The sequence below is a fragment of the Varanus komodoensis genome, unplaced genomic scaffold (assembly GCF_004798865.1).
Source record: "Varanus komodoensis strain SLA01 unplaced genomic scaffold, ASM479886v1 scaffold12, whole genome shotgun sequence".
Lineage (NCBI taxonomy): Eukaryota > Metazoa > Chordata > Lepidosauria > Squamata > Varanidae > Varanus > Varanus komodoensis.
The window spans coordinates 6,120,254-6,136,707 of NW_025335349.1; the positions used below are offsets into that span (position 1 = coordinate 6,120,254).

Genomic DNA, 16,454 nt, shown 5'->3' on the forward strand with positions numbered 1-16,454 from the left:
TATAAGTTTGGGTTATGAGCCACCCTGAAGACAGATTCCAAAATCCTTCCTTGGGCAGCTTTGCTTTTCTTTTTCTAATTTTCTCCAATGTGTGATTTGTAATTTTTTTCCTGCCCATCCAGGGCAAGTGTGAATGACTACAATGATGTGGGTGCTGCAACAAGGCACCTGGGGTGGGTGGCGGGCTGGGCGTTGCCTGCTCACAAAGTCCAGCAGGTTTTCCTCTTGTCATTGTCTCTGTGGGAAACAGGTATGCCAATCGTCGCTCCTTTCGAAACATGCGATGGCTGTCAAACTTGACTTGTCTAAAGCCCAGAGAGTTCTGGCTTGCAAAAGGGAACCCACACGTTGCAGGATCCATGGGGTTCAGGGGGAGGTTAATGCTTTTCAAGGGTCTCCAGCATTTTGCAACTATTTCTGAGGGGTCACCACCTCAGGAACATACAGAAGTAGTGGGGAATCCCAGGGGTAGTAAGTGCTCCCAATCACAATTCCAGAAGTCTGTAGACTTGCAAATACTCCTGTCCAGGAATTCTAAGCACTTTAGAACACCCTCCTCTAAAAAAAAAAAAAAACCCCAGAGGGCTCCTCTTTGACAGAACAGCTGATGGGAAGTTTTGGATGTTCCTTGGGGCACTTGAAAATTTAAGGGACACTGTAGACACTTAACCCCCCAACCCCCCCCTCCAATGTTCACTTGTGGCTTTGCAAGCATTTGAAAGGCTGGCTTCTAAATGCTTGTAATGCGGGGTGGGGGGGGGTTACTCACCTACTTCCTGTGCGGGATATGTTACTGGACAAGGTGGGTAGCTGTGGCATTTTGCCAGCAGGTACTACCTTGTCCATTATCCACCAGTTACCCCACTGCTCAATTAATTGTGAAAATCAGGAGGGAGGATTTAAAAACAGGTAGCAGGCACAGGCAAGGTACTGTAGGGAGGGCACTGGAGGACTTGTCGAAAGGGGAGAGGCAAGCCACATTCTCCCCAGGCAGTCCCCTGGGATACCTGTGGGAGCATCCGGGGGAGAAGGGGCCAGCAAGTGAAGGTATGCCAGTCTTCCTTCAGGCACACTGTGGGTTCTCATACAGTCAACCCACACCATGTGGCTCCACAGTCATACCATCTGAATCTGCCCTACTATGACCACAATTTCTCCGTGCCTTCTGACAACTCCGTGCCCCAACTCTCACAGGAAGAAGCGAGGACGAACTTTCCTAGCAAGTACATACTTTTTAATTTGTTATAGTGCAAAATATTTTGGCAGGGCTTGGTCTTCCATGGATGATTATGCCTCAATAGCTTCACAAAGACCTCCTCCTGGTGGAGATGAAAGCTGCTACAGCTGCTGTGCTGATGTGGGCCAATGCAGCTGCTTGGATATTTGGACACTTCTTGGGGCCATAGCCAGGGCGACTGTCATGATAAGCAACTGTACTTCAGAACTGGCCACTATACCACTGTCTGGAAAGAACTATTGAATCTAGGAAAATGTATATATATGATCCCCTCCACTATCATGACAGGTTGGATGTAGCCCCTCTGGACTCTCACTTCATCACTAGTTCTGTTGGCTACCAGTGTAGACTAGACCTGAATGCACATTTGCCACACAGAGCATGCAATATGTTACTTGCCCATTTCTGAAGGTGTTCCTGCCCACCCACACTCCCTTCGTTCTGAGGCCAAAGGTTTCTTAGAAGCACTGCTCTTCCACACATGTGGAGTATAGATGTGAGTCCCCTGTGACAGTTGCGAGGAAACACAGATAAAGATGCAATATATGTATTCAAACTTTCTGTGTGTGTGTGTGTGAGAGAGACAGAGAGAGACAGAGAGAGAGAACTTCATGGACCAATAACCACAGGTAACAGATCGATAGCATATGAGAGTGTGTGTGAGAGAGAGTGACCTAAAATGGTACAGTCTAGGCCTGGCCGCCTTTCAGCTTGCTGGCTGCCTTAATGGGGCTGTGAGTGTCCGCTTGCCCCGACTTGCCTGAGGACTCTGGTGGGGGAGGGAACAATCAGGCCCCTAGACGGGGCCCACCACTCTCGACATGGCCTGAGAGTGGAGTGCAAAGCCTGGGGAAAGGTCTTTAGAGAGCGGCAGGGCTACCGTGCTTTTTTCCAGTCCAACTTTGGTCATGGGGTGCGTGCCTGAGAGCTTGCACTTGAAGAGGGAAAGGCCATCCGAAGAGGAGCCCTGGAGCCTGGGGCTGGGCTACGCAGAAAAGGAAGGCAGCAAAGCCAGAGGCACCTGCACACACATTTCCCCCCATCTAGGGAAGTGGATGCAGTTCTGGGGCTAATTTGAATCAGCCGAACACAGCCTTGGAGCCTGCTTCCAGTGGCAGGACTCAGCCCTGGAACATGGAAAGTAACTCTATAGGGTTGCCAGGTCTCTCTCCTACCTCACCCCACGCCAGGACTCTTATTTTTAACAGCTGGATGATACTGAAACAGAATTTAGCAGATGAGGTTCCTCTCTCCTGACCATGTGGATGCACTCTTTATTTGCTGAACTTTTGCTTGAATACCGATTAGCCCAGCCTGAAGGGGGGGGCGGATAAAAGATACCTGCATGCTTTTCAGAGTTGCTTTCCTGTCATCCGTGAATAGCAAACTGCACATTAGGTAACAGCATAACCTTTGGTCAATTATGAGTTTTGCTCATAATTGACCTTTTGCTTTAGAAATTAAGAATTAAAGTGGTAGTAGATTGAAGTACTGTGAGCTCTGCATGTATCTCTCTCAGATCACAAGCAAGTAATTTAAATGTACCCCTCTTTCTCACACAGGGGCCTCTCAGCACTATTCTTTAATTTCTCCTATTAATCATCATCCCCAGGCAAACAGCTTTCACAGGCAAACAGAGTAGTGGTTTTATCATCAAGTTCAGTAGCTTCTTGTGAACAAAGATGGAGACACACAGATTTTGTCTCTCCCACTTTCTTCTTCAGCAATGGCAAGGAAACTTGCAGTCACTTCGTAGTCAATGATTATGTGGAACTCAGTAATGCTATCAGCAGGTCTCGCATGTCTTTCCCATTTTTGTCCATCTAGCAAAAGTTTACCAAAGCTGAAAAATCAAGTTTCTTGGAATCAAAGTGGTAGGAAGGATGGGTTGGAATGATACGTACAACCACATTTAGATTTACAAGATAAGATCATGATAATATCAGATAGGCGGTGGCTGTAATTCCAGGGATAAAAGTGTGTGTGTGTGTTCATGATATGAAAATTCACACATTTTTTATAACATCATTATTTGGTTTACCTTTTAAAGATATCTAAAGTGGACAAAGAAGCACAGAAAATGCTTTTAGAGGCATTCTTACAATTAAGGCTGAGAAGACAGATTCAGGACCTGGGATTAGTTACCTCTTAAGGTCAAACTACTTATTACACCTGTAGAATGTAAGTGCTCACCCAGCACTTTTATCATTTGTGTTCACTTAAATGCAGCCACAGGATCCTGCTAGTTTGTTCATAGCAGTGGTACTTGCTAAGTGGTATTGAAAGTCTGATCCTGCTGCTGTTTCTCAGTCTACACACCCTGTTCCAGTTTATCAGAAATCTAAACCCTAAGAAATACTTGCTCAAGCAGGGATAAAGCATCTACAGCACTTCAGTTCCAGAAACTAATATTTTTCGTGGCAGGTTGGAATGTCCATAGAGAAGTTGGAAATTCAAATACTCATGTTGGCACACATCAGGTGATTTCCCCATGTATGGTGTAAAGTTATGGGATGTGTCAAGGGCTGAAAAGAGGAGAGTCAGCTTGAGATGTGCAGTGATGAAGTTTTTCTGCCCATAAATGTCTGGTCAAGTCTGAGCATGCTTCCCAATAAGGGATATGTTGAAGACTGGTGACTGGAGTTGGGAGACTTGGTTTTTCACATGTTGAAATTGAAGATAGCTTCAAACTGAGTACTGTCTTGTGACAAGTTCTCTGGATAAAGAGCTATTGTCTGTGAAGAAGGACCACTTGGCCACCCTAGGTGTGAGTTAATGGACTGTGGACTGCCAACGCCTTGAACACAAATCAGGGTGCTTCCAGCAATGTGTTTGCAGGGTAATTGTCCTGCCTGGTTCATGGATTGATTGATTGATTTGGTGTTGGGGAGGATGTAGTTGATACTAGCTTCTGTAGCTCACCCATGTTGTCTTACTACTGCTTCTGACACTTTTCTTACCAGAAAAGAATCTGCTGAAAAATAAAAGATGGAAGAGCTAAATAAGGCCTTGAGACTACAAATAGTTAACACAATTTAGGGATATGGTCTTAATGTTCTTTATTCCAGTGGCACTTTGGACCTTTTTTCCTTTTTATTTATTCAGTGTCAGTACACTGCTTATACAGTTGTTTATACAGTTGCCCTTATGAAGGCAACATTACAGATGACACCAATAGATCAGAAATACCAGCAGTATTTTGCCCCCTTAAGCTCATTTTTGTATTTAAAGGGTTATATCACCCTTTAAAACTCAAATACTTTGGCCACCTAATGAGAAGGAAGGACTCTCTGGAGAAGAACCTAATGCTGGAAACAATTGACAGCAAAAGAAGAAAGAGATGGCAGAGGATGAGGTGGCCTGATGGAGTCACTGAAGCAGTTTGTGTGAGCTTAAGTGGACTCTGGGGGATGGTGGAGGACAGGAAGGCCTGGAGGAATGTTGTCCATGGGGTCGCGATGGGTTGGACATGACTTCACGACGAACGACAACAACAACCATCACCCTTTACTGGATGGGATTATTATTTTTACAATTTAGTATGCTTTGCTAAAATCTTGTTTCTCTATTCATCATAACAGACTCAGAAGAATTCATGAATTGTATTCGGAGGACAAAGATATTTTGTTGGATCTTCTTTTTATGCAGTTCAAAATAGGAGTAGGCTACCCCACTCATTTGCACGTTTGGTGAGACATAAAAGTTACCCTTTTTAAATAATATGCCTGGATTTAGAAATGATACATTTCAGTTTGAAATGACTGCCTCAGTCATTTTGCTCATAGTGAGGTTGTCTAGTTTAACTGAAATTGTGAAAGGCAAAACACAAAAAACCCAAAATTAAAATGCAAATCACTTATTACTAATCCATTGTAATTTAGTGGTTTGTAACCAGTATATATGGCCTTACATCAGCTGCGTGAAAACCTACTATTCATACATTTTCCAAAAAAGCAACGAAGAAATAACTTTATTTATTTATTTATTTATTAGATTTCTATCCTATCGCTTAGCCAGCGCGGGTCTCTTTCATTGCCTTCTTGTAAGATTAACATTAGCCCATAAACTTTCCCCCTTCCAATGTTTTGTTATTCTAATAAATGACACACATCATGTTTGATGGATGACTCTTTGCTTTCTCCTCAAATCCTTGTGACTTTGCAGGAATGGGAGGTGCAGTTTAGAAATGAAAAGTGGGAGAGAAACTTCAGTTCCACTACACTGCTGTAAGCCATAGGCCATTTTGATAAGCAAAGTTACTGAAATGTCACATAACTGAAATTGACCAATGCATGAGGCATTTGAAAATATTCACGGCACTTACAAAACTGAATAATTGTTTTTCCTGGTAGAGAGCAAAAATGAAATCTCTTTAAAACAAAAATTATCCCAAAGATCTGCTGAACTGCACTTACAGCAAAGCATATACTTCTCAAAAACAAAACAATTACATTCTTCCCTATGCTAAAATATGGCTGGAGAATTTATTAGCTCTGATGATTAATAAAAATCCCTTAGGTTATTTAGCTCCAGAATATCAAGGCATTCTGTGAAATTACAATAACATTTAGACTCCCTTTGTAGATCTATATGGCAGGGAAATGTAACATTTTCTCTGTAGCTGACTCCCTTTTCTCCTATTTTTTCTTATGTATATGTTAGTAAATATATTAATTAGTAAAAGAATGTGTATGTGCATGTTAAAGGGTTCATAATTATCCAGGTTTTCTATTACCAGGCTGCAGTGTAGTTCAGATGAATGATGTGAGGTTGGCCGCAGGGAGCTGCTTGGCTGATGGGATGCTTTTGTCACTTAGCAAAAACAAAATCTGTAACATTGAGACAGTTAAACAAACATTCTGAAGTAATTTTTCTTGTGCTCTTCCTACAGGAAATGCTAAGCATTCGCTATAAGATATTAACTAAGCAAAAGGGTATGGTTGGTATCATGTGCACTGTTAGCTGCACTGCAGTCCATTGATTTCAGTGGGCTTAGGGGTGCCTAAAAGCCTTCAAATTGCACAGCCAAAAGGTAGGAGACCCTTAATGAAAGGAACAAGGCTTCCCACCCTGACACGCACAATTCCAGGCAAAGAGATTCCTGTAGCATTATGAAAACAGTAGCCATGAGACTGTCGCAGAAGCGTAGGGGGCCAGGCCCAACTCTGTCCATGACTAGGCTGACCATGGTAGACCTTCTGCCTGACCAAGAGGTGTTTTAATCACAAATGTTTTTCATTTCAGATTTCTGGCCATTTGTTCACATGTGTCCGAGGCGAAATGAAGGCTATTGGATCTTGCATGATTTGGCTTTGGCTTGCAACCCAACCTTTTCCCGTCTCTCATTCTGTGGCAGTCACTGACAGAACAGGTATTTCCTTATTTCCCCCATTCTAATGAGACTCAGGAAGTTTGTCAGGTTGATACCAAGGCTGTTGAACAAATGGTACAACTGTGTGGAAAGTACAGAGGAATGGTAGGTAACACAGCTCTGTGGAAAGTAGCATTATATGAGGAATACAACCACTGCATATGCAGTATATATATTATGAAGTATACGGAAACTCCAACAGAGCCATGGAAGCTAAATGACATTTCTAATCTGGGGAGTATTTAATTGAACTTCTCTATTAAAAGCTGTTTCCACTCAAGGTATCTAACAGCAATATTTCCATTTCCTGTCCACTGACAGGAGTCTACATTTGGAATGAGCTTGCAATCATTTACAGTTACATTGTGCTGCCACTGATACTTCCTCATTTTCTTAAGTTACATCTCCAAAAAGAAGCCAACCCTGGGGTTGAAAATTGAGCACAGTCATAAATACAGCGTTATTTCATTGGCTCTGTAAGTGCTGTACCAGAAGACTAATGATGCTTACTTGGGAATAGGTCCTGTTGGTTTCCGTGGATTATGCTTCCAAATCATCTTGCATAAGAAGACAGCATTAAGCTGTGATCATAAGCACTCTTCAAAATAAATTCAACTGAAGTGAACAAAGCTGATCTTCAAGTAAATAAGTGTACTTAAGAAATGAGGGCCTTAATTAGTCTTTCTCTGGATTAGCATGCTAAGACATGCATGATATTCAGATAAGCAGCGGTGGCTAAAATGTGGTTCCTGTGCAGGCACAGCGCATAAGGTGCGTCACATATACTTCAGAACTTCTGTCTCTTTGGTATTTCGCATCCACCTCTGCCACCTTTTGTCCAGTTTATTGCTATCTTATCTTGTCATCTTCCATTGCTATTTTTTCTTTTGGGCTGTCTGCCTCTTAACACCCCTTGGGATGGGTATTCATCCCCTCAGAAATAAGGCAGCTTGTGTGATTGCGGAAATGATGGCATTGGCATTATTTCATTACCTATTGATCTGACAATGTCCTAAGACTATTTGTAGGCTATACTGATATCTACATTTTGAGTTGGCTGGCACTCACTGAGTGACTGGAAGCACTGCATGGTACAACCCTATGCATATCTAGACATTACAAACTCAATAATTCCCCATATCCCTCTAGCCAGCCATGCTGCCTGGGACATGTGGGGAATTGTAGGATTGCACCCTTACTGATTTACCATTGGACAAAGTACTAATAACTTCTAAGAATAATGAACTGGCTTCATCCCCATAAGAAAAAGATGAGAAAGCTGAATCATCAAAACTAAATATTGAGAATTATTTTTAGACCAACAGGAGCCCAATTTTAAGGAAGGCCAGTAAGCAGTTTTGGAATACCAATACGTATTCAGTGATAACAAATATGCTGAAGGATAGTAAGAACTGTGGATAAGCAAACCTTGCATTTCAGACTCTTTTCTAAACTCTTAAGACAGCAAAAACTTCACAAGACTTGCTGATCTCAGCCCCTGAGAGAAAGGGAATATAAACTACTGAATAAATGTACTGTATCCTTCCCTTGCCCTTTTAGGGGGTTAAGTTACAAGATTCTGAAGGATGTATCATAATTAGGTGGTTGAATATATACAGCTTAACCTAGTCATCTAAGGATCCCAGTGGATCCGCAATATTCATGTATCTATTATTTACAATAAACAAAGAATGTCAACATTCTCCTGTGAATGCTGTCTTGCCACTATTGACAATGTTCAACAGGAATGCGCACGCACGCACGCACACACACACAATTGTCTACCCCCAGACTCATTTCTGCATTCACCTGTGCTTAAAAATCTTTTATATTTAGGCACAACCTGTGGAAGATACAACTTTGAAAGGCAAAATATTTTCCTAAAGCAATGATAAAAGTTATTTAAGGCAAAAGAAAAGGCTGGGGCGGACTTATCACAGCAGAGCTAAATCTCTAAGTACCTCATTTAAAAGGAACAAAATAGAACTCTTTTACATTATTTTTACTGAATAATACCCAATTCTGGATTTCCACTACTTCACTTCGAAAAGGTCCAAGTCCCCTTCTCTTCCTCTTCCTCTCTCTGCTGCCTGCTCATTGCTTTGATGATTCTGTATTGCTGAGTTTGACTTTCTGGAGGTCTATGACTGTTTTGGGTTGAGACCCTTACAAATTGTTCGCTATGGTCTAATTGCATTGAAATGACTCTAGGAGCACTTGGAACTTCACATAAAACTTCCAGTTAACCTTGATTTTTAAAGTGGCACATATGGAAATACGGAGGCAATTACTCATAAAAAAAGGAGCGATTACATGTGTGGGCTATTACGGGGAAAGATGTTAGGCTTGCTCTCTGCTTAGTATCCTGAATGAGCCTGGAGAAGAACGTCATTTAATTAGCCAATATTGTATTAATTAAGGAAATGGCATGGATGAAAAAAGGAAAAAAGACATTGCAGAGCGGCAGATTATGCTGGTTATGTGTTCAGCAGCCTGCCCAGGCATATGCCGACAGCTCTTTGGTTCAGAGCAATGTTCCCTCAGTTTCCACTCGTGCAGAACTGCTGGTATAAGAGCCATTTACTGGAGGGAAGTGATTACTTCTAAAAATAAAATGTAACAAAACGAAAAGAGTGGATTTAGTTACAATACTGAAACTCATGGAGTTGTCAACAGTCCTGTGCTAAAGCCTAAACAGACTAAAGATAGGGTGTTCTCATAATTGTTTGATTCCTTGACTTTCCAGGGATTAAGTTTGTTTAGAAGCATAATGTTTTCACAGAATTGACAGGATTTTTTTGACAGAACCACGAAAAGCGAAAGTCATAATTTATACATTTTAACTCATCAGGAATAGTCCTTTAGAATCTTTGGTGATTGTCCCAAACTCCTTTTATGGTCATTGTTCTACAACCCAAATTTACTCTCAGCTAAAGTTGCAATCCAATGTTCACTTTCTTGAGAGTAAATGCTATTGGACTCAGTGGTACAAACTACCATGTAAGGATATGCTTGCAGGCCCCTGTTGAAACTAATGGACCTAATTAATCACTCATTAGTTAAATTCATTGCTTCCAGTGGGACACTGGTCACAGTCCTATGCATGCTTACATGGGAATAAGCCCTACTGAACGAAGTGGGACTTGCTTCTGAGTAACCATGTGTAGGATTGTATTGCTAGTAATTACTAAATTTAGTTAATTCATAGCCATGAACTGCATTGACTCATTTGATTCAGACTGCTCAAGTTCTGAACTTGTCAAAAGAAAAGAAGACAGGGTCATGCCCCATATTCCCCCTGCATGTCTGCTACTTCTGTTGCACCAGTGGAACGGACCACTAGCAAAATGATCCCTGAAATAAATGCTCGTTTTCAGAATGGGACAGTGAACTACTTGTTTCTAGTTATTTCAAGAACCACTAGTTCCTGTCACACTAGCGATTTGTTAATGGAACTGTGTAAGATACTATCCAAGACATCCTGGATTCCTGAAATTTGAACAGAGCATGTAACTAACATGGAATTTTAGGTCAAAATGTCAGAGGTATGAATTTCTATGCAAAGGACACTGAGATGTGTAGTAAGGATGTTCTCTAATCCAGTCCTCTTCAGCTGGCGGGTGTGCCCACCAAGTCACGTCCCAACTTAAGATGAGTTTCACCAATTATACCTCCATTGTTCATTTTGGTCATGGTCATTTTGGGTGATTTTTAAAATACGTATTTTAAATAGAAGGAGAGGGAGAGAGAATGAGGAGAAAAAGAGGGAATAGAGCAGGTGTAGTTCCTCATTTCTGCATGTAGAGTTTCTTCTGTCAAAGTTCTCTCTTCTAAATAAAAAGAATAAGGCCTGGCCTCCCTTTTACTTTGTCCAGAAACTTAGAGAGGCAGGAAGAGGTGGTAAAAAGAAGTGGGTCCCATATTGGGGGACAGATGGATTGCAGGTTTGCAAAGACTTAAGTTTATTCCTATAACCAATAGTTTGCAATATATAAAGTGAAAACTCAATGTACTGTATGAGTATCACTCAAAATCTCATAAAGTAATGCAATACTATATTATGGTAGTTTTCATTTAATATTGAAAATTCATCTGCATTCTTAAAACAGCACAGTGAATAATTCCTCCAGTTACTTTGGTGGGACTATTATGAATGTGTGGCCATTTACACAGTGAATTACTCAGTAATATACTCAGACGCTGACTGTACACAAGTTGAATTCTGCACACTGACTGCCATTTAAAAGTTGATGTGCCCAGGAGTTTGTTAGAACTCACACCCTATTTATGGTCCAGTGTGTGACAACACTATTCAGTCTGCATAGATGAAAACACTATAGCCTGTGATGTAAGTTTACACATTTTGCTTATACAACCAAACTTAATTAACTGCATGTAAATGTGGTGATTTGCAATTTATCTTACAAGTTGTATGGCACAATTATGCTACGAAAAAGTGTGCTGGTTTGTGTGTTTGTTTTATGGAGGGTGGTAGTGGCATAGAAATAGAATGGCTGATGTCCTTTAAAACCAACATGCATAGCAAAGGCTGCACAACCATATTGATCTTTCCAGCAGAGGTATTAAGATAGCTGTGCATGACCTCTCTCCAAGTCTGAAAAGGTAAGGTGATCATGCACTGCAGCTGTAAGCTGTGCCTGTGTTTTCTCTCTTGGCACTCGAAGCCCAGGACAGAGGATGTGCATGCAGCTGGTTTCTCTACAGGAAAGAGAGCCACAGTTGGAGTCTCCATGCGCTGTATTCTTGTGCTCTGAGTTCAGAAGTGGGGCAAATTGCAAGTGTGCGCATGAGCTGGCATGCACGTGGGTGCAACATCTGCTCTTTCAACCCTTCTGACTGATGTATCTCTGAGTTATGTCTATTTAAAATATTCATGGAAAAGAATCACTTACTTGTCTTTCAGAATACCTAGTGTTCTACCATAGTACATAAAAAGACGTCTAGGCTGCCGCAGTCATATTTGGAACAGAAAGCCAGATGAAAAAAGCATAGGAAGTTCAGAAATATCTGCAGGCATTTGGGGAAGAGACTAAATGATGCCCAAGATGCCAGGAGTAGAGATTCTTGGTGGCACCTCATTTATGTATTCATCTGAACGGTGCCATCCAATAGCTGGATGGGACTTATTTGCACTGCTGCACAGGCAAAGCAAGAGATGGGTGCTCATATCCCAGACAATTTGGGGACATTTTGTCTAATCTTCCTTGCATATATTGAAACTGGCAGTGTGACATCAGCTCAGAAATAATGAATGCGTTATTTAAGCCTGCAGGTGCATGCATGTTTAGGGAAAGAAAAGTCCTACAACGTCCGTATTTCCTGGCCAGCCTAATTTGGGAACGCTGGGCCTTGCGGGATTCTACATTCATTCATTCATTCATTTAGGGAACTTCTATGCTGCCCCATTCGCCAAAGCCTTGGGGCAGCTCACAAACATAAATAAATAACATCATATAAAACAATATAATTTAACAGTATAAATTAAGTCGCCCTGGCCAAATAAAATAAATAAATAATATTAACAATTAAAATAACATTTGAATAAAAAAGTCTTTGCCTGGCGCCGAAAAACAAATAACGACGGCGCCAGGTGGACCTCTCTGGGGAGCGCATTCCATATATTGGGCGCCACCGCAGAGAAAGCCCTCCTCCGAGTACTCACCCTCCTAATTTCCTTCACGGAGGGTTCCCGGAGAAGGGCCTCTCCCACTGGTCTCAAGGGATGGGCGGGCATATATGGCCATAAGTGCTCCTTCACGTAACCTGCATAGGATTGCATCTTAAGTGACTCTTAGGCATTTTAGATGTAAAATTGGTGGTTCTTTCCAATTAGCAATTTATATTAAGGTTAAATTAGGTGGGCTGCAAGATATGTGTGGCCAAATATATCTTTGTAGAGAGAAACATGGTTTCATTTGCATGGTAGCCGCAGTAAATAGTGTACTGGAAACAATTCCAGTGTTGTGCTTTAACCATGGGACTGGAACTCCTTAAATGCATCCCTGATCTATTACTATGCTCTCTCTTCTCTCTTTTCACCTTATGACACTTTGGAAAGCCCCTGCTCACTTGTTTGGCAATCTCTCTTAGGGACTTCACATTTAAAATTTAATACAGATTCCATCTGCACTGAATGAGCAGGCTAGTGCTTAATGCAAATGGTTAACATGTGGTCACTCCTTTAAGCAATATTTTGGTACTGGAGGCTGCGGCTGTATGTAATTTCAGCCAGCAAGGATTTGTCCATGCACAGACTAGAAACTGAACTGTCGACTGAATTAAAATATATTGGATTGAACCCAGATATAGTCATACTTAGCGTAGATCTGCTTAAATGTATGGGTCCACTCTCATGGTGTAATCAGAGGCCTTTAGGATACAATCCTATACATGTCTAGGAAAAAAAAAGCCCTACAACTCCCAGTATTTCCCATCCAGGCTAGCTGGGAATGCTGGGAAACCTGGGATTTTTTTTCTCTGAATAAAGGATTGCCCCTATAGAAGACATTGTACAGCTATTCTGACTTTCCATGCTGGATGGTTGCATGGGGGTGGGGGTGGGGCTAAGAGGAAGGTGGAAGAACTGGTAAGAAAACATAGGAAAAGTCCTCGTAAAAATCTGTGAATTAGCAGTGTGATGAGCGCCAGATTCATCGTGCTGCAACATTTACATTATCAGTTAAGTACATTGGTTTATGTTGAAATTGTATCCACCACAGTTCTGGCTCTTCCATCAAAGCTGCTGATCAGCTCCGAAAAGAAAAAATGGCAGCCTGCCCCTTTAAAAGTGTGGGGTGGGTCTCCAGCAACAGCTTGGACTTTATGGTTGTTGTTCAGCTAAATAAATATTTGAATTAAGGGTTTTGATCATTTATCAAGCAGCACCGCTTTAAACTGGACGTTGAACAAGCATCATAAAACAAGTTGGAATACTTCTCTTATTTAATATGAAAGCTTTAAATTGTATTTAAAACAATTCCTATAATAAAGCTGCTTAACTTGCTGATGTCTTTGTAACATATGATCTTTTTATTTAACATTGTTCTAAAACCCACAGACTTCATGGTAAATAACATTTGAAAATTGACTTGGTAATCCTATTAGAAGCTTTCATTTTATCTTTTTCATGACTTTAACATTTATCGTAAATTGCATTTAAAAAAACTGTATATTAAAAATGTACAAAAACATGGTTCAATGCCTTACTATATTTTAATAGGAGAAATACAATACAAAGAATATTATGAAACATTATGGAATGTAATCCACCCAGAACTGAGCAGCCCTGAGTCCTTTTATTCCAGTGGGAAGGTTTTTTTAAATTCTCCTCCATTGAAATTAAGTGCTTAACAATTGAGGCTTCTGCAAATGAGGTTTTTAACCCTCCACCTTACTGAGTCTCTGTTTCCAGTTTCTTTGCAGGATTAAGACTGGCTCTTTTAAATTTGTTCCTTCTTTTGCAGGCAGTGGGGGTGGGATGGGGGTCTTTTTCTGCCTTCTATATATTTGATTATACATCCACAAATTGAGATGGCAGTTAGCTGCAGTATACTGGAACTGAATCAATACATGAGCCTTGCATTCTGGTTTGTTCTGTATTGGAAAATAACTACCTCATTTTCCTCAGTCTAAAAAAAGAAAATGAAGTAGCATGAAAAACACCTGCAAACAAATGTGAGTAAAGAATCACAGGCACACAATGCATGCCTTGTGTGGAGATACCTTTGGGCGGCTCGTGACAATACTATTTGTGCTGGTGAAAAAATTATGTGTACTTACTTTCTTTAAGCACAAATATTTAGTTACTTTACAATTCAACTTTTTTTACTGCAAGGCTAGAAACAAATGATTCAGTATCATTGAATAGCAATCACTTGTAAACCATTCTGAGAGCTTTGATAGTTGTGAATGATATACAAAAGTTTAACACAGAAACCTACTTCTGTCTAGCAATAAATTACTCAGTGTTGGCAGATGGCCCAACCCCAAAACTATTAGCACTCAGCAAGGTAGCAAAGGAACATTTCCGGAGGAGGAAACTGCCTTTCTTTAAGCCCTGAACCCTAGGGTCCACAGAGCTGAGGGAACAGATTTTGACTCTGATCAAGAGGAAGGGTTAGAATTCACTGCTGAAATGGGAAAGCCAGTGGACCCACAAACAAGAATCGGACAGTTTCAAACATGTGAGAACGTTTAGTGAGTGTGCCACTCTGGAAGGGGTGGACCTCGTGTCATTAACCCCAGGTTAAAAGAACTGACCAGATGCTCCATCCAACTGACCCTTAAGCCACAGGACCTGCCTTGAAGGCATGGTTTGTTCAGCTGGGAAGGGAGGAAAAATACTCAATTTGGAATCAGCAACTTATCATTAAACTGCTTTTCTCTAATGACCAGGACTCTAACTTAGCCTGTTTCTCTTTTTATTGACTTCTGCAATACACTACATTTATACTTTAAAGCCACACAAGCTAGTCAACTCTAACTTAACAAAGCCATTGAGCTGGAAGGTAATCATCTGACTGTCGGAAGGAGAATAGCCACAACACAGGAAAACCAATACAAAGTCAAAGAGCTACCTGAGAGGAGGGCTCCAGGTCGGCTCCCCCAGAACAAAAGTTTAAATATACAGGACTGAATGAAAAGCTGACCTAGCTATGGTACAGCAATGCAAGGCAAGTATGCCCCCACTCCCACCAAAAATTCATGAAGTAGCTGGAAACCAAGCCAGAAAAGTGGATCATACAGGAACTGGGGGGGTGGGGGCAGTGGCAGGCACTGTCCTGAGGTTCCCTCAGTCCTGGAACTAATTGTCATCTAAACTTTCAGCAAATCAAGCCTTGTTTCCTGTTTGTAAAATTGGAATTATAACAATCTGTAACACTGGCTTCTCAAATAGGATTGCGGATTAAACAGTGAAATCTCTACACAGATTTAGCCAAAACTCCAAATCCTTATTTAGTTTTAATTTATATTAAAAATGGTGTCCTACTGTTCTAGCAAACCATCCATTCAATAGGGGTTGTCCTCATCTTCAAAGTGCTCCAATCCCTTACTCCTTCCATCTATCTGCTTTCAGATCCTGGCTTAACCTTGCTCGAAACGTCTAGTTCCACCACCCCCAGCTGCCGAAAAGCTTCCTGCTCTTTGAAAGGACTCCACCCTTTCCCTGCTCCCATTAGTCTCAGAACTACCTTTCTGAGCATTTTGACAATTCTGCCTTTCTTTCCAGTCCTACTTCTAATCCCATGTTTCCCCAGAAGCCTTTGGCACCACTCCGTTTTCCTGATTCCCTTTTGACACTAGGCCCAAATACACGTAACTGGACTCAGTGTAGTCTCTTCCCATTGAGGTGTTTTTTTGTTTTTGTTTTAGTATTTTCTAATTTCTTTTATAAAGTATATGTTTAAGGCATTTTATAGCCTTTTATACTTAACATTATAGTCTGATGTTGAAAATGGAATAGCTTCAATATAACCACACCTACAAAGAAAACATAATTTCAGGTATCTTTTCCATAAACAAAATAGGGTAGCATCAAAAGTTATTTAAACACAGAGTTGAGATTTTAAAAATGAAGCATGCCTTTAATTTTGAGAAATCAGTTTTCATTAAGGAGAGCATTTTATTTCTGAGTTCCACAGCTAAGACATTTACATTCATCTTTTAATGTTCCATTCATGCTTGTTATAATTAGCATGGAGTTAACATTCATTTCTGGAGAGCAGCACTTCCATTCCGACTGCAAAAGGAAACAGCGAGTACATTCCTCAGAGGTTGCCAAGTCAAGTGCTACGGGAATTTCATGCTAATATACTATCTACAGAG

At 41.0% G+C, this 16,454-nt stretch overlaps 1 protein-coding gene across 1 annotated transcript in view; it reads left to right on the forward strand.

The window, feature by feature from the left end:
* The first annotated feature begins 6,517 nt into the window (after positions 1-6,517).
* COL19A1 (collagen type XIX alpha 1 chain) overlaps positions 6,518-16,454 on the forward strand; it is a 213,541-nt gene continuing 203,604 nt past the window's right edge. Inside the window, exon 1 of the mRNA XM_044421897.1 lies at positions 6,518-6,608. Coding sequence (XP_044277832.1) covers positions 6,518-6,608 — 91 coding nt within the window. The remainder of the gene's footprint in view (positions 6,609-16,454) is intronic.